This window comes from Hemiscyllium ocellatum, chromosome 24, assembly GCF_020745735.1.
Source record: "Hemiscyllium ocellatum isolate sHemOce1 chromosome 24, sHemOce1.pat.X.cur, whole genome shotgun sequence".
Lineage (NCBI taxonomy): Eukaryota > Metazoa > Chordata > Chondrichthyes > Orectolobiformes > Hemiscylliidae > Hemiscyllium > Hemiscyllium ocellatum.
This window is the reverse complement of record NC_083424.1, coordinates 46,245,700-46,271,745: the sequence shown is the minus strand read 5'-3', so window position 1 is coordinate 46,271,745 and position 26,046 is coordinate 46,245,700. Positions and strand designations below refer to the sequence as shown.

Genomic DNA, 26,046 nt, shown 5'->3' with positions numbered 1-26,046 from the left:
GTACCCTCGTCCTCATTATCATTCGAGTAATAAACAGTCACTCTGTGTAATAATAGAGTAACGTACCCTCATCCTCATTATCATTAGAGTAATACACAGTCACTCTGTGTAATAATCGAGTAACGTACCCTCATCCTCATTATCATTAGAGTAATACACAGTCACTCTGTGTAATATTAGAGTAACGTACCCTCATCCTCATTATCATTAGAGTAATAAACAGTCACTCTGTGTAATATTAGAGTAACGTACCCTCATCCTCATTATCATTAGAGTAATACACAGTCACTCTGTGTAATAATAGAGTAACGTACCCTCATCCTCATTATCATTAGAGTAATACACAGTCACTCTGTGTAATATTAGAGTAACGTACCCTCATCCTCATTATCATTAGAGTAATAAACAGTCACTCTGTGTAATATTAGAGTAACGTACCCTCATCCTCATTATCATTAGAGTAATAAACAGTCACTCTGTGTAATAATAGAGTAACGTACCCTCATCCTCATTATCATTAGAGTAATAAACAGTCACTCTGTGTAATATTAGAGTAACGTACCCTCATCCTCATTATCATTAGAGTAATACACAGTCACTCTGTGTAATAATAGAGTAACGTACCCTCATCCTCATTATCATTAGAGTAATACACAGTCACTCTGTGTAATATTAGAGTAACGTACCCTCATCCTCATTATCATTAGAGTAATAAACAGTCACTCTGTGTAATATTAGAGTAACGTACCCTCATCCTCATTATCATTAGAGTAATAAACAGTCACTCTGTGTAATAATAGAGTAACGTACCCTCATCCTCATTATCATTAGAGTAATAAACAGTCACTCTGTGTAATATTAGAGTAACGTACCCTCATCCTCATTATCATTAGAGTAATACACAGTCACTCTGTGTAATAATAGAGTAACGTACCCTCATCCTCATTATCATTAGAGTAATACACAGTCACTCTGTGTAATATTAGAGTAACGTACCCTCATCCTCATTATCATTAGAGTAATAAACAGTCACTCTGTGTAATATTAGAGTAACGTACCCTCATCCTCATTATCATTAGAGTAATAAACAGTCACTCTGTGTAATATTAGAGTAACGTACCCTCATCCTCATTATCATTAGGGGAATACACAGTGAGCCCGGCCCGCGAGCCCGCGGTCCCATTGTTCCGGGGAGCCGTGTTGTGTTGGGACCTGTTGGCGGCTCCTGATTGGTGAATTGGAGAAGCGGTGCCTGAGTGTCAACTGTCCGGGCGGTGGAGAGATTGGGTGCCGGCGGTGACGGTGACGGTCGGTGAGTGATATCCGCTGGGGGGGGTCACGGGGTCACGGTTCGGAGCTGCTCCCCCCCCCCCCCCCCCCCTGTCCGTGGGTGAGGCGGGGCCGGTCCCTGGGGGTTTGGACCCGCCCGGCCCCTGTGTGACCCCGGGTACAGGGCTCTCGCCCTCCCCCAATCCCCCTACCCCTCCCTTCCCCCCTATCCCCCCTCCCCTCTTCCCCCCAATCCCCCCCATCCCCCCCAATCCCCCCTCCCCAATCCCCCCAATCCCCCCTCCCCCCCATCCCCCTTCCCCATCCCATCCCCCCCATCCCCCCTTCCCCCCCTCCCCCCTCCCCCCATCCCTCCCCTCCCCCTCCCCCCCCCTCCCCTCCCCCTCCCCCCCCCTCCCCCCATCCCTCCCCTCCCCCTCCCCCCATCCCTCCCCTCCCTCCCCCCCCCCCATCCCTCCCCTCCCCCTCCCCCCTCCCTCCCCTCCCCTCCCCCCCCCCCCCCCCCCCCCCCCCCCCCCCCCCGCTCCCCCCTCCCCCCATCCCTCCCCCCCGCCTCCCCCCTCCCCCCCGCCTCCCCCCCCCCCCCCGCCTCCCCCCCGCCTCCCCCCCCCCCCCCGCCTCCCCCTCCCCCCCGCCTCCCCCCTCCCCCCCCTTCCCCCATCCCCCCCTTCCCCCCTTCCCCCCTTCCCCACCCCCCCCATCCCCCCCATCCCCCCCATCCCCCCCATCCCCCCCTTCCCCATCCCCCCCATCCCCCCCTTCCCCATCCCCCCATCCCCCCCATCCCCCCCATCCCCACTTCCTCCCATCCCCCCCATCCCTCCACTCCCCCCATCCCTCCCTCCCCCCCTTCCCCCCTTCCCCCATCCCCCCTCCCCCCTTCCCCCATCCCCCCTTCCCCCCTTCCCCCATCCCCCCTTCCCCCCTTCCCCCCTCCCCCCCATCCCCCCATCCCCCCATCCCCCCCATCCCCCCATCCCCCCCATCCCCCCATCCCCCCCATCCCCCCATCCCCCCCATCCCCCCATCCCCCCTTCCCCCATCCCCCCCTTCCCCCCCATCCCCCCCTTCCCCCGTCCCCCCCCTCCCCCGTCCCCCCCCTTCCCCCGTCCCCCCCCTTCCCCCGTCCCCCCCCTTCCCCCGTCCCCCCCCTTCCCCCGCCCCCCCCCCTTCCCCCGTCCCCCCCCTTCCCCCATCCCCCCTTCCCCCATCCCCCCCCTTCCCCCATCCCCCCCCTTCCCCCATCCCCCCCATCCCCCTTCCCCCCTCCCCCCATCCCCCTTCCCCCCTCCCCCCATCCCCCTTCCCCCCTCCCCCCATCCCCCTTCCCCCCTCCCCCTCCCCCCATCCCCCCATCCCCCCATCCCCCCATCCCCCCCCCCTCCCCCCCTCCCCCCCTCTCCCCCCCCAATCCCCCCCTCTCCCCCCCAATCCCCCCCTCTCCCCCCCCAATCCCCCCCTCTCCCCCCCAATCCCCCCCATCCCCCCCAATCCCCCCCCATCCCTCTCCCCCCTCTCCCCCCACTCCCCCCCCCCCTCTCCCCCCTCCCCCTCCCCCTCCCCCCTCCCCCTCCCCCTCCCCCCTCCCCCTCCCCCCTCCCCCTCCCCCTCCCCCTCCCCCCCCCCCCCCCTCCCCCCCCCCTCCCCCTCCCCCCCCTCCCCCCCATCTCCCCCCATCTCCCCACCTCCCCCTCCCCCTCCCCCTCTCCCCCCCCCCCCCCCTTCTCCCCCCCTCCCCCTTCTCCCCCCCTCCTCCCTCCCCCTCCCCCTTCTCCCTCCCCCTCCCCCTTCTCCCTCCCCCTCCCCCTTCTCCCTCCCCCTCCCCCTTCTCCCTCCCCCTCCCCCTTCTCCCTCCCCCACAAGTACTGAGCTCTCCCCCTCCAACTGTCTTCTTACACCCCATCCCCACTCTCCTCCTTTCCCAATGTTATAGAATCTCCACAGTGTGGAATTAGGCTATTCGGCCCATTGAGTCCCACCCCACCCTTGAAAGAGCATTCCATTCTGACAGCCTCTTCCCCCAAGTCTCCCGTGTCCGTGTGATCCTGAATGTCCCACCATGGCCAATCCACTTTATCTCCACATAGAGTCACAGAGGTGTGCCCCACAGAAAACTGACCATTCAGCCCAACTTGTCCGTGCCATCCCAGTTATCCTAAATTAATCCAGTATGTTTACCAGCATTTGACCCATATCCCTCTAAGCCCTTCTTATTCATATACCAATCCAGAAGCGTTTTAAATGTTGTAACTGTACCAACCACCAACAACTTTGGTAGCTTGTTCCATACGTGTACCATCCTCTGCGTAAGAAAGCTGTCCCCTCGGTCCTGCTTATATCTTTCCCTTTTAACCTTAAACCCATTGAGTTTTGGGCATCCCTGGGACAAAATCCTTGACTATTCACCCTCTCTGTACCCTCATGATTTTATAAATCTCTATAAGGTCACCCCTTGACTTCTGACATTCCAGGGGAAATAGCCCCAGCCTATTCAGCCTCGTCTTACAGCTCAAACCCTGCAATTCTGATGTTATGGACCAGGCCAGACCTGCTCAAAACATTTCAAGATAGTAGCCCAGACCCTAACTTTTTTAGTTGTTTTGAGCAGGTGTAGGTGTGTGGTGGATATTCCAGGAGTGATGCAGCTAGTCCAACCATTCACTTTCAATCAAAACAGAGTTTATTTACAGACTGCTAGGTCCGAAGTCCTAGGGTGTGTTGCTGAACAAAGAGACCTTGGAGAGCAGGTTCATAGCTCCTTGAAAGTGGAGTCACAGGTAGATAGGATAGTGAAGAAGGTGTTTGGTATGCTTTCTTTTACTGGTCAGAGTATTGAGTACAGAAGTTGGGAGGTCATATTGCGGCTGCACAGGACATTGGTTAGGCTAGTTTTGGAATATTGCGTGTAATTCTGGTCTCCTTCCTATCGGAAAGATGTTGTGAAACTTGAAAGGGTTCAGAAAAAATTTACAAGGATGTTGTGTGGATTTGAGCGATAGGGAGAGGTTGAGTAGGCTATGGCTGTTTTCCCTGGAGCGTCGGAGGCTGAGGAGTGACCTCAGAGAGGTTTATAAAATCATGAGGGGCATGGATAGGATAAATAGACAAAGTCTTTTCCCTGGGGTGGGGGAATCCAGAACTAGAGGGCATAGGTTTCGGTGAGAGGGGACAGATATAAAAGAGATCTGACGGGCAATTTTTTCACAGAGAAGGTGGTACGTGTATGGAATGAGCTGCCGGAGGAAGTGATGGAGGCTAGTCCAATTTCAACACATGGAACTGATTCTTTGGGTCCCCAGCTAAACATTTGACCAGCAGCTTCAAACAGAATGCTTGCTAAAACCAAACCAGAAAGACACCCCTGAACTGGCCACTCCCCTTTCATTGTACAAGAAATCTTTTAAAAAAATCTTAAAACCTTTTTCGACTCGATATTTCCAGACATCCCCGAACCTCTGTCTTTACGACCCCTCGATTTTAAAATAAACAACAAGGACAGAATAATCTTGTTAAATGAGCAGCATAGTTACACTGGCAAAATTATACTGTGGGAGGAAACCCAGGCAGTAGTGGGGAGAATGTGTAAACTCCACCCAGACAGTCACTCGAAGCTGGAATTATGGTCACCGATTAATCTAAACCACATATATGGATTTTCTGAGATTGATCTTTGTTTTTTCTTTTCCTTTTTGCTTCAGTTAAAAATTTGATGCACTGAACAGAGAAACAAAGAAACAGAAGATGGGTAATACAAGCAGTGAACGTGCAGCAATGGACCGCCAAGGGGTTCACAAAACCGTCCGGAGGGACAGTACTGGCAGCGCTATTCATGCCAAAGAGCATGACCGACCAAAGATCCTGATGGATAGCCCAGAGGATGCTGACATCTTTCATGCTGAGGAAATCAAAGTAATGGTATCTCTACACAGGATTGTGGTGTTTTTCCAATTCTGCCATTGCTGTCTTAACCAGTATAGTTCCAATCCGCTGTGTTTAACTTGTCCTAAAAGTCATTATTCACTTATGAGTCCAGATAGTGAGGGTTGGCAGGGTATGCTCCGCCTGCTGGAGAAATATGGACACCATCTCTGGGGTCAGCATTGTATGCCCTTTAAAGAGTGGGCAGTGAGTTATGGTTGGTAGCAGAAACTTTGTCTGATTTATGCCTCACTTACATCCAATTGTTGCATTGTTATTGCCACTCAGTATCATTACAGTGGGAAGATTGTTTCTGGGTCCTTCCAACTCGAACACCCTTTGATGAAAGTTTGTGATTTATCAGGGAGTTGGATTTTTCTATATACTTATCTCAAAGGATGTGATGAATGACATCAGGTTTTTCTCAATCAGTTTTTCTAAACTCAGGTTAACAAAAGTGATTGGAGATATTAATGAATCAAGGATGCTCACTGACTAAATTACTCTTTCCCATTGTCTTCTGTTTTCAAGGCCCCACTGGAGAAGGAGTACTTTGCCTGGCAACAAGACTTAGATGTTTCTGACAAAATCTCCAACCAGGCCCGTCCAACAGTGTTTCGATGGAAAGGGGGTGGGAAGGAAGTCTTTATCTCTGGGTCCTTTAATGGATGGACCAACAAAATCCCACTTACCCGCAGGTAGGCCCTTTCATAATCCTCTCTGGATTCCTGGTTATCAGCTTGGCACAAGTCTGAGGTGTCACCTGCAGTGACCACAGGGGCCTAGCGGATTGTTTTGGCTTCGTGCTGGCTCTGCGCACTTTGAGCATAGCGCTTCAGGTTCCGGATTGGAATTGCACGAGATCTGAAACATGCTGCCGAAAACTAGCACATCCTTAGGTTAGGGCACATAGTGAAGACAAGTTCTATAAAGTCTTTCCTCCTTGTTGATTCTCTCGCCCCTCATCACAGGCCCACACTGCCAGAGGTAGAAATGAGCACTGCACAGTCTTGTGAAGATGAGGCTTTTTTTTTCTTATTGAAGGTACCTTTTACTGTGATAATAAACAGGATGGATTAATATCGGACCTGGAAGCTCATGTTTGGAGGTGCTATGGACCATCAGCAGCAGCAGAATTGTATTTGACAAAATGGCCTAGGTCATCTCTCAATCTCATTAGCATCAAACCAGGCTACCTGAGTTGTGGTTATCTAAGAAGTATAAGAAAGCATACAAGAAGCAAGCACAAGGCATACCTAAAGGTGATGTGCCGGCCTGGTGAAGCCAGGATAAATTGCATGCTAAACAGTAAAAGCAGAGTGTTATAGATTGAGCTAACCAACGTGATGACCAGTAAATGAGATCAGAACTCTGCACTCATGCCATATTCAGTCAGTGGGCAGTTGAACAGCTATTGGGATGCTTCACAAACATCTGAGATAAGGTGAATGACAAAGGTCTCCTCCCTGAGGGGAGGGAGTTCAAAACGAGGAGGCATATTTTTAAGGTGTGAGGAGAAAGTTTTTAAAAAGAACATGAGGCAACCTTTTTTTTAACACAGTGAGTGGTTCGTGTGTGCGAGAGGAAGTGGTGGATGCAGATCCAGTTAACATTTAAAAGCCATTTGGATCAGTACACGAACAGGAATGTTTGGAGGGATATGGGCCAAACGCAGGCCAGCGGGCCTAGTTTAGTTTAGAACTCTTGGTTGGCATGAACGAGGAAGGGTCAGGTTCCATGCTGTATGACTCGCTGATGGGGGGGGGTCTAACACTCCAATGGAAAAATTGTGAACCTTTCACAGGCTTTGTCATCCCGAAGTGCTAAATATAAGATCCATCTAAACCACCTCCTGGGGTCCCCATATCACAAATCTTAATGATATTAAGAAATAACTAAGTGCACAACATCCTGCCTGTATTGTGGAAGAACTGGTCATGTCCCTGGCCAAGCTATTCCAGTGCAGCTACAACAACTGTAACTATGCAACAAAGTGGAAAATTGCCCAGGTGTCTACAGAAGGCAATGCAAATACAACGTGGCAAACGCCACCCCACCATTTTACTAATGAAAGGAAGGGAAGGTCTTGTCAACAATGCTGTCATGTTAACAATGGAGACTTCTAAACATTCAGCATGTTTCCTGTACAGTTTTCTGTCTATTTCACTGCATACCGATGATGGACAAAGGGACGTTTTGATTTCATGTTTACTGTCTTTTCCATTTTTTTCTTTCTCCCCCACAGTCACAATAACTTTGTGGCAATTTTGGATCTCCCAGAGGGTGAGCATCAATATAAGTTCTATGTGGATGGCCAGTGGACCCATGATACGTCAGAGGTATGAGATGCTGCTGATGGTAGGAAATTTCAGGCAGTCTGTCTGATTGATTTGAACATGATGCTGCCTTATTTAACCGCATTATAGGGTCAGGGTCCCTAATGGCCTGAGTTTAGGACATGGAGAAGTGGCTGGATTTTTGTGTTTCTAAGATTGCGGAAAGAATACTAAGACTATCCAGTGATATTGAAGGCTGGAGCAGGTGAACAGAAAGTCGTTGCTTAGCCAAGTTGTTTTGATCTGTGTCTCGCAGTGCCAGGGACCTGGCTTCAATTCCCCCCCCGTGCCGACTGACTGTGTGGAGTTTGCACGTTCCCCTCGTGTCTGCGTGGGTTTCCTCGGGGTGCTCCGGTTTCCTCCCACAGTCCAAAGATGTGCAGGTCAGCTGAATTGGCCATGCTAAATTGCCCGTACCATTGTGGTACATGAGTCAAGGGTAAATATAGACTAAAGGAATGGGTCTGGGTGGGTTACTCTTCGGAGGGTCCGTGTGAACTTGTTGGGCCGAAGGACCTGCTTCCATACTGTAAGAAATCTAATCTGATCTAATCTAATATCCCATAGACCTACTTCCACAGCCTAGGCAGTTAGCATCTGTATGGAGGGAAGATAACCTTGGAAAATAGCCGACGTAGATTATATGCTAGATTGGGTAGGTCGCCGATGAATGGTGATGACCTTAGGACTGGGCGATAGTATGATTCTTACATGCAACAATCATCCGACATGTGACAGTGATGGAGTCGGAGGTCTGTGCTGCCTGGGAGTTCAACTTTGACCATGGTTGTGATTCTTCACTGTTGACTGTTTTATGTGTTGCCTGCAGCCCATTACCACCAGTCAGCTTGGTACCATCAATAACGTGATCCGGGTGGCCCAGACTGATTTTGAAGTGTTTGATGCACTGATGGTGGATTCACAGAAAAGCTCCGATGTGTCAGGTGGGTGCCAAGTGCGGTGGAGAGAATGTCAGTGAGGACAGGCCGAATCGTCAGATATGCAGCATAAATGGAAACCATCCTGTCACTTTTAGTGTCAGCTCTTTGGAAGAGCTATCCAATTAATTCCACTTTCCTTTTTATTACCCACCCGTTCCTCTCCCCAACGCCATGTATGTTTGTTCCCATCAATTATTTAGCCAGTTCTCTTTTGCAGGATGCCAGTGAGCTGCTTCAGTCACCCTCTCAGACACTGCATTCCAGAACACCACTCACTGTATAAAATAAATTCATCTCCTCAAGCTACCACCTGGTTCTTTTGCTGTTGCCAACTGTTCAATGACTCAAAATAGTTTCTCCTTATTTACTGTACCAAAACCATTCATGATTTGAACAGCTCTATCCAATCTCCTCTTAACTTCTTTTCTATGGAGAATAACTCCAGTCTCTCTGATTAACTGAAGTTTCCCATCTTAAGTAGCTTTCCAATATTTTTTTTCTGTGCCCTCTTAAGGTCTTGACATCTTCATAAAATGTGATACCCAGAATTGAACACGCAACTTGGATGTTTGAGACCTAATCAGTACTTGATCAAGATTTAACATAATTTTCTAGCTTTGGTACTCTGTCTCAGTTACTAAAGCTCAGGAACCCATATGCTGTTTTTAACAGCTTTCTCAGCTTGTTGCGCATCGGGCAAAGGTTTGTATACACACACTCTCTGCATGTACCCATTTTAAAATCGTACCATTTTGTTCATGCTGCCTCTCCTCAATCTTCCTGTCAAATGATTAACTTTACCATTTCAATCTAAAACGAGGATGTCCAATCTTAACAAATGAAACTACGACGGTTTGAGGAGCAAATTGGCTGTGATGGACTGGGAAAGTTCACAAATAGGTGTGACGGTTGACAGGCAATGTCTGGTACTTACAACTAATTCATTTTATGCAACTACCATGCACTTCCCTGAAGCACATACACCCCAAAAGAGAAGAAAGTTAAAGATAGTATCAGATCAAAGGAGAAGGCGTATAAAGTTGCCATAAAAAAGTAGTAAACCTGAGCATTAGGAGCATTTTAAAATTCTCAATTATTTAAAATTTGAAGAAACTGCGAGGGAGAACAGAATGTAAGGTAACAAGAAACATAAGAACAGGCTGTGAAGCCTTCTGCAGGTATCCGAACAGGAAAAGATTAGCAAGAACGCATGTGGTCCATTACCGGAGATTTGGTCATGATCAACAAGAAAGTGGCAGAGAAACAACATCAGTTTATTGTACCTGCTTGCAGAAAGAAAACATTACAAGAAATCCCCCGGAATATTTGAGATCAGTGGAACAGGGGTGCTTTACCATAGATTAATGGAAGTGGCCAGAGAGGTTAATAGGGTATATGAGGGAGAGCGTTTGTCTTTATCAGTCATGACATTGATTATAAGAACAGGAAAGTTATGTTGGAGTTGTATACAAGTTTTAGGCCCCAACTGAAGTACTGTGTGCAGTTCTGTTACTATACTATAGGGTGGATGTTTTTTTTTTCATTCTCTTGTGGGAGGTGGGCGTTGCTGGCTGGCCCATTCCTGTTTACCCTTGCAAAGGTGGTGGTGAAATGCCTTCTGAAACCACTGCAGTCCATGTGCTGTAGATTCACTCTCTGCCCTTAGAGAGAGAATTCCACGATTTTGACCCACGGCAGTGAAGAAATAGCGATACATTTCCAAGTCAGGATAGTGAGTGGTTTGGAGGGAAACTTGCGGGATAGTGATATTCCTATATATCTGCTGCCCTTGTCCTTCTAGATGGAAGTGGTCATGGGTTTGGACGGTGCTGTTTAAGGATTTTTGGTGAATGTCTACAATGCAGCTTCCTAATAGTACACACTGCAGCTATTCTGCATCATTGGTAGAGGGATTGAAAGCTTATGGATGGTGCCAATCAATCAGACTGTTTTGTCCTGGATGGTATCTTGACTGTTGTTGCACCCATCTATACAAGTGGAGAGTATTCCATCACACTGCTGACTTGTGCCTTGCAGGTCGTGGACAAGCTTTATAAGGTCAGGTGATGAGTTACTCCTGCAGTGTTCCTAACCTCTAACCTGCCCTTAGGGTCATTGTGTTTATATAGCCAGTCCAAGTGAGTTGATAGTGGGGTATTCAGCAATGGTAACGCCACTGAATCTCAAGGGGCGGTGTTTAGATTGCCTCTTATTGCCTGGCATTTCTGCAATGCAAATGTTACTTGCCATTTGTCATCCAAAGCCTGGGTATTGTCCAGGTCTTGTGTTTGAACATGGACAGCTTCAGTATCTGAGGAGACATGAATGGTGCTGACCATTGTACAGTCATCAGCGAACATCTCACTTCTGACCTTTGGATGGAAGGAAGGTCCTTTATATTGCTGAAGCAGCTGAAGATGGTTGGGCCGAGGACACTACCCTGAGGGACTCCTGCAGAGATGTCCTGGAGCTGAGATAACTGACCTCCAACAACCGCATCCATCTTCCAATGTGTCAGGTATGACTCCACCAGTGGAGAATTTTCCCTCGATATCCATCGGTTCCAGTTTTGTTTCGGCTTTTTGATGGCACAGTTGGTGATTGCAGCCTTGATGCCAACAGCTGTCACTCACACCTCATCTCTGGAATTTAACTCTTTTGTCCATGTTTGAACTCAGACTATAATGAGGTCAGGAGCTGAGCGGTCCTAGTGGAACCCAAATTGGACATCACTGGGCAGGCACATCTTGATAGCACTGTTGATGACACCTTCCATTATTTTACTGATGATTGAGAATAGACTGATAATGGTAACTGATGATAATTGGCTGCACTGGATTTGTGCTGTTTTTTTGTGTACAAGATGTATCTGGACAAGTTTTCACATTGTTGGCTTGATGCCAATGTTGTAGCTGTACTGGAAGAGCTTGGCTAGGGGAGCAGCAAGTTCTGGAGCATAGGTTTTCAGTACTAATGTAGGAATGTTGTTAAGGCCCCAAGGCTTTGCAGTATTAAGTGCTTCCAACTGTTTCTCGATATCATGTGGAGTGAAATGGAATTGACTGAAGCCTGGTATCTGTGACGCTGGGGACCACTGGAGGAGGCCAAGGTGGATCATCCCTCAGCATCTCTGGCTGAAGATTGCTGTAGATGCACTGGCCTCTTCCATCATTGAGGAGGGGGATAATTGGGGAGGTTGACATTGAAATCCTCCACCCAGAATACATTTTTCACCCTCAGCGCTTTCTCCAAGTGTTCTTTAACATGAAAGAGAGTACGGATTGATCAGCCGAAGGAGGATGGTATGTGGTTTCCGTGCCCGCATTTGACCTGACGTTATGAGACTTCGTAAGGTCCGGAGTCAATGTTGAGGATTCCCGGGGCATCTCCCTCACGACTATAGTGCTGCACTGCTACCTCTGCTGGGTCTGTCCTGTTGGTTGGACAGGACAGATGCAGGGATGGTAATTGTGGTGTCTGGGACATGGCCTGTGAGGTATGATTCCCTGATTATGACTGTGTGGCTGTTGCTTAACTAGTCTGTGAGACAGCTCTCCCAATTCGGGCACTAGCCCCTGATGTTAGCAAGGATGGAGTTTTCCGACAGTCAGCAATGGTTTCAGTTAACAATTAGATTCTTAATTCTGGATTTTTTTTATTTATTGAATTCAAATTCCACCATCTGCAGTGGTGGGAGTTGAATCTGGATCACCATAAGATTAGCTGATTATATTCTCATGCTGATATGAGCAGGCCTCCTCCTGTTTGGTGATGTGATTACAGTGGAGAGGGTGCAGAGGAGATTCACCAGGATGGAGCATTTCAGCTCCGGATAGAGGCCGGATAAGCTGGTTATTCTATTTGGAGCGGAGAAGGTTGAGAGGTACGGACAGCGCAGATAGAAAGGAGGTGTTCCCCTTAGTTGAAGGGTCAAGAACAAAAGGGGCACACTTTTAAAGTGAAAGGACGCTTCGAGGGGATTTAATGACAAATGGTTTCACTCTGGTGGTGGGGGTCTGCAAAGCACTGCTTAGGCAGGTAACCGAGCAACATCTAAAAGGTAATTGGCTGATAACTTGAAATGGCATAACATCCAAAGCCTAGCGCAGGACAGTGGCACTCAAATGGGTTGCCATGTGTTATTTTGTCGGAACAGACTGGATGGGCTGAAGGGCCTCTTCCTGTACTGTGTGATTCTATGATCCCTGGGATAGATGAGAAGGAGGAACTGAAAGAAATTAGTGTTGGTGAAAAGGGTAGTGCTCGGCTAGCTAACAGGACTGAAAGTTGACCAATTCCTATAGCAATGATCTACATCCACATGCATTGGTAACCATTGCCCAAAATCCTCCTGATTCTGGAATGGTGCCTGCAGCCTTGCAGGGTTACATTTGAAACCTCGCTGTTTATGAAAGGAGGGAGTGAGAAATCTGGGAACTACTGACTTTTAACCTGATATCAGTGGTAGGAAAATATGACCTGTCATAAAAGAAATTATAACTGAACACTTTGCCCAATCAGATAATTGTTTTGAGACACAATGGATTTGGAAAGAAATTTAACAACACTAAGTTTTTGTTTTGAAGCCATTATTAACAGTAATTTGTTCATAGGATGTGGGCCTAACTGGCTAAGCCAGCATGTGTTGCCCAGGTGGCAGTTAAGTGTCAACCACATTGCTGTGGGTCTAAAGCCACGTGTAGGCCAGACCAGGTAAGGATGGGCGATTTCCTTCCCTAAAGTGCATTTGTGAACTCGATGGGATTTTATGACCTTCAGCAGCCATAGTCATCATTTTATGACCATCACATAGTCATCATGAGACAAATTTATTGAATTACGATTTCACCAAGACAAGGTTTCACGTGTTAAACTGGTAGGGTTAGATCACATGCAATCGAGGGGGAGCTGGGCAATTGGATACAAAATTGCCTTGAGGGGAAGAGACAGAGGGTGGTGGTTGGGATGCTTTTCAAACTAGCTAGTAAGTTTGCAGAGGACACCAAAATATGTGGTGCACTGGACTGTGACAAAGATTATCTCAACACAATGGGACCTTGATTAGATGAACCAATGGGCTAAGGAATGGCAGATGGAGTTCATTTTAGATAAATGTGAGGTGTTGGTGAGGCATACCAGGGCAGGATTTATACAGTTAATCGGAGGGTCCTGGGGAGTGTTACTGAACAAAGAGACCTTAGCGGTGCAGGTGCACAGTTCCTTGCTTGTTTTCATTGGTCAGAACATTGAGTATAGGAATAGGAATTCATGTTGCAGCTGTACAAGACGTTGGTGAGGCACGTTTTAGAATAATGCAAACAATTCTGGTTTCCATTCTTTAGGAAAGATATTGTTAAAACTTGAGAGCGTGCAGAAAGGATTTACAAGAATGTTGCCAGGTATGGAGGGTCTGAGGTATAAGGAGATGCTGAATAGGCAGAGCGCTTTTCCCTGGAGCGTTGGAGACTGAGGTTATAGATTATATACTAACCTTATATAAGTTTATAAAATCATGAGGAGTGTGGATGGGGTGAATAGCCAAGGTGTGGGAGTCGAAAACTGGAGGGCATTGGTTTATGGTGAGAGGGGAAAGCTTTAAGAAAGGAAATGAGGGGTTGCATTTTCATTCAGAGGTTGGTGCATGTGTGGAACAAGCTACCTCAGGAGGTAGTGGAGGCTGGTACAATTACAACATTTAAAAGGCACCTGGATGGGTCAGTGATTAGGAAGGATTTAGAGGGACATGGGCCAGGTGCTGGCTAGTGGGACTAAGTCAGATTGGAATGTCTGGTCATTGTGGACGAGTTGCACTGAAGGATCTCTTTCTGTTCTGTGTGACTCTGTAAGTGCCATATAGGATTTGAACCTACATGAGTCTGGGGTTCTGGATCACGAGGCCAGTGACACCGTGACTGTGCTACCACTTCCCCTATAGATAAGAGAGAACTAGTGGATATGATGTCATAGAGTAATAGAGATGCACAGCACGGAAACAGACCCTTTGGTCCAACCTGTCCATGCCAACCAGATATCCCAACCCAATCTAGTCCCACCTGCCAGTACCCGGCCCATATTCCTCCAAACCCTTCCTATTCATATACCCATCCAAATGCCTTTTAAATGTTGCAATTGTACCAGCCTCCACCACTTCCTCTGGCAGCTCGTTCCATACATGTACCACCCTCTGTGTGAAAAAGTTGCCCCATATGTCTCTTTTATATCTTTCCCCTCTCACCCTAAACCTATGCCCTCTAGTTGTGGACTCCCCGACTCCAGGGAAAAGACTTTGCCTATTTACCCTATCCATGCCCCTCATAATTTTGTAAATCTCTATAAGGTCACCCCTCAGCCTCCGACGCTCCAGGGAAAACAGCCCCAGCCTGTTCAGCCTCCCCCATAGCTCAAATCCTCCAACCCTGGCAACATCCTTGTAAATCCTTTCTGAACCCTTTCAAGTTTCACAGCATCTTTCCAATAGGAGGGAGACCAGAATTGCACACAATATTCCAACAGTGGCCTAAGGCTTTCAGTAAGGTCTCACGTAGGAAGTTAGTGAACAAAATTACAACATTAGGAATAATGGTTATTTTATTTGCATGGACTGAGGATTGGCTAACACAATGAAAACAGCAGGGATAGGTGGATTGTTTGCAGGTTGGCAGTTTGTGATGAGTGCTTGGGCCCAACCTGTACAATCAGTGCCAGTGATTTCGATGAGGGGTCCCAATGTAATAATTCCATATTTATAGGTGGCATCATATTGGGAATGAGATTGGTGAGGAGCATGCAAAGGGGCTTCAAGCTGATTTAGGCGGACTGAATGGCCAGGATAATGGCAGGTGGAATATAATGTGGGCAAATGTGGTGAAGCTTATCCACTTGGGTAGGAAGAGTGGAGAATAAGATTGTTTCTTAAAAGATGAGAAATTGGGAAATGTCAGTGTCCAAAGGGACTTGGATGATCTAATTCATAAATCACAAAAAGCCACTGCGCATGTGTAGCAAGCAATTGATTTGTTGGCCTTTAACACAAGAGGATTTGAGTACAACAGTAATACTCCTACTTCAATTGTATTGAACCTTGGTTAGACTGCACCCAGTATATTGTCTATCATTCTAATCCCCTTACTCATGGATAGGCAAAGAGACAGCGTAGCAGAGATTCACTAGAATAATTCTTGGGACGGTGGGAATGTCGTGTAAGGAGAGACTAGGGACTGGGCCTTTATCCTTGAGCATCCCATTGGGCTAGGAGGTTCAGAACCAGAGTGGCAGCCTCTCCCTGAGGGATACCATTAGAACTGTGATGAGGAGGAAAATCTACATTTAGAGGGTAGGTGCATTTTTGGAACTCTCTTCCCTGGAGAACCGTGAAAGTTTATTCATTGAGTATGCTTCAGATACTAATGACATCAAGGATTACACTGATACTGCCAGGAATTAGCATTGAGATGATGATCAAATATAATCTAAAATGGCCGAACAGGTTCAACAGTCTGAATGGCCGACTCCCTGTTTCTATGTTTTCTCCATTTAAATTTCATTGCAATACATCTGCCCCATTCACAAATCTGTTCGTCTTCCTGAAATCCCAGTACCACCCTCCATATTGTTAACTATTCTTGGCTGAATATTCATCTACAAATTTGAAACTTTATAAGGACAAGTCATAAAGAATAATGGCCTGATAGCAAGCCCTGGGTTACACCACCTTCCAATCTGTAAAACAACCATTCACCACCACTCGATTAGCTTTCATTATGCTAAGAAGTCTATACTGTACTTTGTCAAACATCCTTTTGAAAGTCGACATGTACATCAATTGCATTACTCTCATCAACTCTGTTACTTCACCTCCCAATCTAATTAGTCAAACAAGATTTACTTTTAATAAGTCGGTGCTAGCAGTGATAAAACATTGAAAGTGCTGGAAATGGTCCGGTAACGTCTGTGGGGAAAGAAAAAGAGTTAACGTTTTGAGTCAATTTTTGCAATAGCTTTCTGGAGATTTCAGATCTCCAGCCTTCACAGCTGTCTGCTTTGACCTTAGTGCTAGTTTTCATACATTAACCTGTTGTTTTTGAAGCGCAGTGAATCTTCTCTTTGATTAGGGTCTCTGAAAGGTTATCTATCACACATGGTTGAGCCTACAGTTGCTGGGTTTGTCCCTCTTTTTCTTTTAAACTATTTGCAATCGAACAGTCCTCTTGAATTGGCTCAATATCTAAAGAGAATTGGAAGATTGCAGATGGTCTGCATTACCTTAGCAACCCAGAATGTATCCATTGTAGACTGTCATTGTCAAACAATAGCTTAACTACCATCTCTTTTAAAACTCTATTTATATCCTGTACAACATTGATTCCCACCTCCTTTCATGCTACATTGACAGCATCATCTGTTCTAATGAAGACAGCAGTAAGTTACTCATTTGACAGCTCAGTCATGCCTCTGACTCAGCAAGAAAATCATCTTTGATCTTGAATCAGTCCCACTCTTCCTTTAACTATCATTTTACTATTTATCTATTTGCAGAATACTTCTGCGTTCCCTTTTTATGTTGCCAGCCGACCTGTTCTCATGTTATCTCTTTCCCCTTATTCCTTTTTGGATATCCTCTGTCCTTTCTATTTTCAGATTGGTTTTCTATTGCATTATAAACCTTACAAATGTCATCAGGTGACCTTTTTCTGTTTCATATTTAACTTGCTGTATCTTTGGTCATCCAGAGAGCTGTAAGTCTGGATGCCCTTACCTCCTGATGTTCACCAGCGCCAACAACCATTTGTTCATTTCTGGGATGTGAGTCTCATTGACCAAGCCACTATTTGTTGCATGCTGTAATTGCCCTTGAAGGTAATGTTGGACTGCAACTGTCTACCTGGTGTAGATAGACCCATAGTGCTGTTAAGGAGGGAGGTCCAGAATTCCAGTGACAGTAGAAGAACCATAATTCCACGTCAGGGTCATGCATAATCTGGAGCTGAATTTGCTGCCTTTGTTCTCTAGTTCAGAGAGACTGTGTATTTGGAAGATGCTGTTAGCACAACCTTGATGAGTTGCTGCACTACCTTCAGTACCCTGTAGCAAGCATTTCCTTTTTGTGTTAAAGGCATCCTTTCCCATAACAATTTTGTCCACCCCAATTTTGATTTCAACCCACCTGCCCCAGATCTCCTCGCAACCTGCTCAAGTTAACCCTCCTCCTGGTAGTATTTTTGCGATTGATTGTATCCTGGGCCTTTTCCATAACTCCTTGAAACTTGAAATTCAGATCACTGTTTCCCGAATTCTCTCCTCCCTGAAACATGCCTCATTTGTTCCACCTCATTTCCCAGCCCTGCTTTCCTCTCCCTGAACTGGCAACACACTGACTAATAAAGTTCTGTAAATAAACCAGAAACTTGCTTTTTTCCTTATGTGAAGTCCTGAACTATATCATCTGTCTGGTGCTACCATTTAATCAATACTGGCATCACTCTTTTTTTTTCCTTCTCTTACTTTCCTGAATATCTTCTAAGTCAGAAAAAATAAGTTGACAATCCACTGCTACTTTGAGTGAGTTCTCCATAATCCCAATTATATCATCGTCCCGTGTGGCGATTTGTACCTGCAAATAGCCAGCTTTACCAAGCTAGGCAAATAGATACACATACATGGGCTCCAAATGTATCTTGTAACCTTCCGCATTTGCCCCCATATGATCCTCCAATTTATGATCTATTCTTTATTCTAGGGTTTTTTTGATTTCCCAAGCCCCCTGTACACTGTTTTTCTTCTTTGTTTTCAGTGAAGGTGCAGCGTTGCTCATCCTTCTCAGTGCTGGTATAACGAAGTCAATTGATTTTCCTCAGATCTGTCAAGCTCTCCCCCTGGCCCGTACCACCAGGATCCCTATGTGTACAAACCTGAGGAGAGGATTAAAACACCACCTATTCTGCCACCACACCTTCTTCAGGTTATTCTGAACAAGGACACAGGCATTTCAGTGAGTACCCACCACTGTCCTTTCTGTTTTCTGCACTGATTTGATGTTTGATTTCATCTTACAGGGATAATCCTTTATCTCAAATTTATTTCACTGAGTTTTAATTTCAGTATTTTTGGGTGTAATAACCATAATCTGATGGTTTAACTTTGTATCCGAGTATGCTAATTTAATAGACTATGATATTTGGAAGCAGGGTCTGTGAATGGGCTGTTAGTGCTGTATAAGGATGTGGTTAATGCGCCTGATGCTTTGTGTATGAGCCAGTAGCTGTGTGCAGGTGCTTCAGTTTTAACTCCAGGAGATAAGGTGAGTTATAAATTCACTCACTGATCCTGGAATCTTAACTAACCAGTCTCATTTAAATCCCAATCTTTGAAGTCATTGGGAAGAGTGAAAGATTGAGCAATAGTCCTCCAGCATGAAGTTTTCGGAAGGAGTGGGGGATTAGGTTCAAGATGGCTTCCAGACCTTCGGAGGCTGAAGCAGGAAGCACCTCACAACCAGCGAATCTCACCTCAGGGAATAGACCTTATGTATTTACCCTATCCATGCCCCTCATGATTTTTTTTAAACCTCTATAAAGTCAACCCTCCGCCTTCGACACTCCAGGGAAAACAGCCCCAGCCTATTCAGCCTGTCCCTGTAGTTCACAACAGGGTTACTTTAAAAAGGTTTCAATCCATTTTGGATACCTTTTCTCCCAGATCTGAATGCACTTCCATTTTAAAAGGAGTGAATTAATCCAGGGCTTTTTGAATTAACACACAGAGTAAGTTTGTTAAGTAGCAAATACAAGAAGTGGTAACAATGAAACACACAAGCTTGATTAGAAATTGGACGTGAGTTCAAAAAGACAAAATTAAATAACAAGATACATACACATCAGACTCTGAATTTTTCACTAAGAACAGAAAGTTGAACACTGCAGCCATTGTAGTGGAGGGTACCGATAGCGCTGCTTTAGTAGTTGAACAATTAGGTTCAAGATTCTGCAAGGTTTGTGAAGGTTTGTAGCTCAGGTCGAGGTTTAGGGTGTAGGTTTGCTCGCTGAGCTGTAGGTTTGATATCCAGACGTTTCATTACCTGGCTCGGTAACATCATCAGTGGGGACCTCCAAGTGAAGCGAAGCTGTCGTCTCCTGCTTTCTATTTGTATCTTTCTCCTGGAAGGGGTTCCTGGGGTTTGTGGTGATGTCATTTCCTGTTCGTTTTCTGAGGGGTTGAGAGATGATATCTAGGTCTATGTGTTTGTTTATGGCGTTGTGGTTGGAGTGCCAGGCCTCTAGGAATTCTCTGGCATGTCTTTGCTTAGCCTGTCCCAGGATAGATGTGTTGTCCCAGTCAAAATGGTGTTTTTTTTCATCCGTGTGTAGGGCTACGAGGGAGAGAGGGTTGTGTCTTTTTGTGGTTAGCTGGTGTTCGTGTATCCTGGTGGTAACTTTCTTCCTGTTTGTCCTACATAGTGTTTGTGGCAGTCCTTGCATGGAATTTTGTAGATGACGTTGGTTTTGTCCATGGGTTGTACTGGGTCTTTTAAGTTTGTTAGTTTTTGTTTGAGAGTGTTGGTGGGTTTGTGTGCTACTAGGATTCTGAGGGGTCTTAGTAGTCTGGCTGTCATTTCTGAGACTTCTTTGATGTATGGTAAGATGGTTAGGGTTTCTGGCTGTGTTTGGTCTGCTTGTTGTGGTTTGTTCTTGAGGAATCTGTGGACTGTATTTTTTAAGTATCGGTTCTTCTTGAATACGTTGTGTAGGTAGTTTTCCCCTGTTTTCTGAAGTTCGTCAGTGTGTGGTGGCTTGTTGGAATAGTATTCTGATACAGCTTCGTTTGTGTGTGTTGGGATGGTTGCTGGTGTAGTTAAGTATTTGGTCAGTGTTTGTCGGTTTTCTGTATACGCAGGTTTGTAGTTCTCCGTTGTCCTTTCTTTTGACTGTGAGGTCCAGGAATGCGAGTTTGTTGTCAATTTCTTCCTCCTTGGTGAACTTCATGCCTGTGAGGGTGTTGTTGATGATGTTAAATGTCTCTTCTATCTTGTTTTGTTTTGTGATGACTAAGGTGTCATCCACGTAATGGACCCAGATTTTTGGTTTGATGATTGGTAGGGCTGTTTGTTCTAGTTCTTAGTTATGCAGGTTGCTTGAGATTCTCTTGTTCTGAGTCCTTTTTGGGCATGACTGAATTCCACCTTGCAGAGTGAGAGGAGGTCCCTTTATTGAACTTGCTTCCTTTTGTCTGGCTTGCTAGCTATCTGACTGCTAGCACTCAGCGGGGATGTCACTTTGACCTGTATCACAGGGGTTCTTTGACTGTGACCTTGAAGCCCAGGCTAGTGTGCACATGAGAGCCACAGTTCCACTAGTCCACGCACAAGAACTTCAGTCCCACTAGCTCACTCCAGCGGAACTGAAACTGACCTTTTAACCCCTGTCTTTGCGTATTTCTTAAACAAGCAAATCACCAAATGTATTTGTAATTTGGGACATAGTTCACAGGGGGTGACTTGAGCAAGGGCCATCAGCTCCTCGTTATCTTTGTAGTCGCAAGAGATCACAGTCCATTCTGTTTTTAACTTGCCTGTTCCACCATTTGAATGTTGTTCCAAGTTCCCTGAACAACTTTTGGTGTGGTATTCATTGGGCGTCTCTGTCTCCAAACTGCTATATAATTTATAGTCACAGCCATTTTTGGCGGGTTCAGCCTTTTTGTTGGAATTACAGGTTAGTGTCCATAGTATTTCAGAATTCTGACCACATGGTCATGATTCTGCTGAATCAGTCTGAACCTGCATGTGTGTGCTCAGCACTCTGTGTTTATCGCAGCAATGCTTTATAACCGAGTTACTGCATACTAAGTACATTTTTTTTCAATCTGTGTTCCAAAGTGTGGCGTTACCATTTCAATTTCTAACTCTCCAGGGCCCGTCATTAAACTTTCCAGCTACATGGCCCATCAGACATGTCCTGGTCAGTTCTCCAGCTACAGCTGCTCAGTTCTGACCAACCTTTTGTGGGGAGCTGTCTGCTCCAATTCCTCATCCCAGGAGCTGCGTGACCCAACTCTTTTTGTTTCTTGAATAAAGCTGAAAGGAAGTGAAAGTTACGGGCTTGTATGGCAATGCATTTTCTTTTCTCTCACAAGCAAGCAAGCCCAGATTCTGGAGGTTACTAGCCTAGGACCCAGTCAGTATTTTGCCTGTAGAGTTAAAGACACATTCTCTGTGCTTGACCAGTAGTTTAGCTACTGTGCATCACCAGTATCTCCAGAGAGGTTAAGATTACCAATTAAAGTGTTGTAATAGACAGCTTGTGTTTAGCCTGTACCCTTTGCTTTCACAGTGTGACCCTGCGTTGCTACCAGAACCAAACCATGTCATGTTAAACCACCTGTACGCTCTGTCCATTAAGGTCAGTATTGCACCTTCTGGTTATCCCTTTCACTCTTCATCACATTAACGTAACACCCAATTCTCCCATAGCTTCACTTCCAGTGCCCACCTCATTCGCTTCCTATTCCTTCCTTCGCTCTGTATTATCCCTCTCCAGTGTTCTAAGCACAATTTAGGGTGTGGGGTGTTTAGCTAAGATCTCACCAGAGTGTTCATAATACAGCAGAGTGTCAATTTTCAAATATAAATCTCAGTCAGATCCAAATTAAAAAAACAATAATGTTTTACTCCCATTGATTTTGCAGTTCAAGTCATGCACGCAGAACGAAAAATCAGACGTGTTGGGTACACCTTCCAAAACCCAATGCTCCTGTTTTATCTTTTTGATCTTCCCTGTTATTTGCTGCAGTTTCCCAGTGAACCCTGAGGAGTAAACTCAGCTAATCAGGTTTCACTGATTGTATTGTGGAACTCGCTCACTGTCCACCCTTTCCGTTCTATTAGATGGTCCAAGGGTAAGTTCTTTTAAAAGGATTGATAAAAGAAATAGGAGACTGTTCTTTCCACTCAGTCCCTTTCTGTATCAGTCTTCCTCTCACACTTTTGTTTTTTCCATTCTGTGTCCTCTCTTTCAGTTTATGCACTTCTCTAATTATACATCATGCCCTCACATGCTGTTAAACATTATTTAATGTAGAACTCTTGCCAGAAGATCAGGAACTCAAGCCCCAGTACAGACCTGGGGCGTTTACCCTTATATTTGTTGTTGTCCCATTTGGACTTTTTGGATGAGATGGTGAAACCAAGGCCCTGCCTGCCTGTTCAGGTGAACAGAAAAGGTTCCGTGGCACTTTTGCAAGAAATGGAAGAAATACCTTTGTGTCCTGACCAATGCATGATCCCTTGAGCAAAACCATCCCAGCATGAATTAGTCATAGCTCTGTGCTGTTTGTCAGACCTTGCCCCACACATATTGTCAAACATTGCAGTTGCACTTAGAAGTATCTGTAAACCACTTTAGGATATCCTGTGGATGTGCATCACCAGTAACTGTAACAGTGCAGATTCTTCTCCGCTCCTCTACCCACCCATTATATAGCTGGCTGCAGTTTTCATAGACCTCATACCCATATCCAATTCTGCACACTCCTCATTCCCCATTCCCCCCCCCCTACCTTTTGCACTTACTGCATTCTTTTTCCCCCAACCACTCTGAATCCCGTTGCCCCTCTTCCCTGTTCACAATTCACCAACCTGGACTCTGCACCCTACATACATTTCAGAATTTGTTTTAGAGTTATTCACTGAATGAAGTTCAACACAGTCCTTTTACGTATATCTGAGAAGGGGAGCAATTTAAAATTCTCATCTAAGCTGCTTAAATGGTCCTGTACCAAAGGTGATGTAACCTAATACTCATGGTGCCCAACTCTCTCTTGAGTTAGATTAGATTAGATTACTTACAGTGTGGAAACAGGCCCTTCGGCCCAACAAGTCCACAACGACCCGCCGAAGCGCAACCCACCCATACCCCTACATTTACCCCTTACCTAACACTACGGGCAATTTAGCATGGCCAAGTCACCTGACCCGCACATCTTTGGACTGTGGGAGGAAACCGGAGCACCCGGAGGAAACCCACGCAGACATGGGGAGAACGTGCAAACTCCACACAGTCAGTCGCCTGAGGCGGGAATTGAACCCGGGTTTGTCCAGTTTGATTTCTGTACTTCAAGCATTTGTCATTGTTTACAGGACGGTGTTATGGTGCTGAGTGCTACTCATCGCTACAAGAAGAAGTATGTCACAACTCTCCTCTACAAGCCCATATGACCTGTCACACCATATCATTCTGTCCTCCAATCAGGAAGCTCCATTCCTTCAGCGACCAATCACCAGTTCTTATCCCAGATGTGCTCATGAGGACTGAATGGAATTGTAATTTCTGGAACCTTCTTCAGCAATCAATAACTTGCTTCACTTCCTGCTTCCTGTCTATAAAAAGGGAAATCTAAAATCTGAATCCAGACAGAGTATGTCTCCTGATGGTCCCTCAGACTGAAGTGACACTAAAAAGCTAGATCCTAACTGCGAACCCATAGCTCTGACTGCAGCATCTCTGACTCCCATGTCAATAATGTCCAAGTTCCTTCACCCTCCAAGTGCTTTGTGAGATTTTGAATCGCCGACCTTGGATTCCGTGTAAGAAAGAGTCACGGGAGTCACCATCCTACATCTTCAACATGTCACAATTCTACGATGAGAGCCTTGCTAACAATTTGGTTAGATTGGGATACTAAATAAGAAACTTTCAGGTTAATTAAGGGAACAAAAGTGTGTGAATTTTAATGTACTGGAGAATGGCTGGGAATTTGTGGGGTTTTTTTGACATTTGTGGGTCCACTCTCTGTATTCCACAGTGCTCACTGTACGTACTCATGGTATATGGCAATGACCAGAACTTCCTGTTGGGGTTATGGAATCTCCATTCTGTCCCTGCTGATGGCTGGGGAATAGGAGGATTCAGTGATATAGATGTAGCCTTTGGTATAGTGACATACTGTACTTCACTGGGCAATCCCCTGCTATGCAATTATATTCATAAAAATGCGGCTGTAATTCTCCCAGTCAACGTACGTTTCTTGAACAGCATTAAGACTGCCGTACATCTTTAATTCCACCTCCTCAGCCCGTCACTACCTTGGCCTTAGGAATCACTCTTTATGTAAACTGTTGTGAGAATGAATTTGGCTGCTTTCTTCATGTGCACCAGTTACCTGGAGACATGGAGTGCCATTAGTCAAATGCTGGTATTGGGTTCTAACCAATATGTTCAAATCAAAACGAAGAGGTATGGGCATCCCTTTCTGGAGAAAATTAAACTGTGCCTGTTGAACAGTTCTATCAGTTAAAATCAAAACCAAGTGCTGCAGAGAATCAGCAGGTCTGGCAATGTTGGTATAGAGAGAGAGAGAGAGAAGCAGAGTTGTAATTTTAAGCCCACTGATTCCTCTTCAAAATCCAGTTATCTCGTGCCCAGTTGCAACTGTTCTCCATTTTTTTAAATAGTTTGACAATTAATCAACTAATAGCCATCATCTCCTGCCCTTCTAACCTTAATTTAAACAAATCCCCCTCCGCAGTTTGGAAACTGTATCCTCACTCCATCCTTACACGTTTCGGAAGTGATCGGAAACAAGAGCTCAGTTAGTCTTTAGCCTTCTTGAGGTAAGTTTGCACCTCCTAATCCTGTCCTTGCTGGGACAAGCTAGTTAACACAGATGTAGAACAGGAGTTGGCTGCTCTCTGCTTCAGCATTGTATTAGACAAGGTGTGTTTAACACATTGGGTCATTGGATGACATCCCAAAATAAAAACTATTCAGCCCATGAGCATCCTTCTGCTTATTCTCCTTCCCTTCGCATATTTTGGGTAAGAACCTGACTATATCTCTTACCAATTTGTTAGTGCCTGGGTTAAGTTCAGGGCTGCAGGAGGACTATGGCATTGCCATCAGGTTTCTATCTTTACCGAATGAGAGATTTGGAAGGACTCTGGGCCGTTGTTTGAATGGAACAGACAGTTATCCCAGTTACACTGCTTGGCTGTTAGCAATTTCAGACTTCATGCCTGTTCTGGCTTTGGCTGTTAAATAAATTTGAGAAACGTCACTTAAAGCAAATTCATTCTCCCTATCAAGTAATGTCCCAAATCACTGAGATTAGCCCGTTTTTGCTGCACTTCTTGTAACAGTGAACCTCGCAGAAGGTGGTCTATTACCATGGAATTCTTTAGTTTGCTTGTATCACTGAATTTCAATCAATAAATATCATGATTTGAGACCTTAGCCCAGTGAGGTTGTAACAAACTTTACGTTATAAGAAGTTGCATTGCTGCTGTACATTAATGTACTGTGCTGGGCCTCCTCTGCATTGTGCCCTCCATGTGTATTTTAACATTCGGGAGTTGAGAAATAAGGTTGGTGATCCATGTGTAAATAGCCACATGGAAACAGCATGCTGGCAGTATTGGAGATCTGTCCCAAAGTAGGGCAGGTTTGGGTCCTAAATATTTCCGGACGCAAGGCGTTCATGAAAGATCAAGCAGAAAAGAATATCATAGAGAGGGCAGTTTTGATTAAGAAGAATATTCCACTGCCAGCGCGAGAGGTGATCTGAAGTGGCCA

General features: G+C 45.7%; 1 protein-coding gene across 2 annotated transcripts; it reads left to right on the top strand.

Moving 5' to 3' along the window:
- Positions 1–1,227: 1,227 nt before the first annotated feature.
- Positions 1,228–25,728, top strand: LOC132827183 (5'-AMP-activated protein kinase subunit beta-1-like). Of its 2 annotated transcripts, none has more exons than XM_060843756.1 (8): positions 1,228–1,312; positions 4,989–5,199; positions 5,740–5,906; positions 7,454–7,547; positions 8,374–8,488; positions 18,340–18,473; positions 21,811–21,879; positions 23,616–25,728. In XM_060843756.1, the coding sequence occupies exons 2-8, from the start codon at positions 5,032–5,034 to the stop codon at positions 23,691–23,693; spliced, it is 825 nt and encodes a 274-aa protein (XP_060699739.1). In that variant the 5' UTR covers positions 1,228–1,312; positions 4,989–5,031; the 3' UTR covers positions 23,694–25,728. The 2 variants fall into 2 exon arrangements, with proteins under 2 accessions (XP_060699739.1, XP_060699738.1); XM_060843755.1 differs by having other exon boundaries at positions 4,989–5,205.
- Positions 25,729–26,046: the final 318 nt, after the last annotated feature.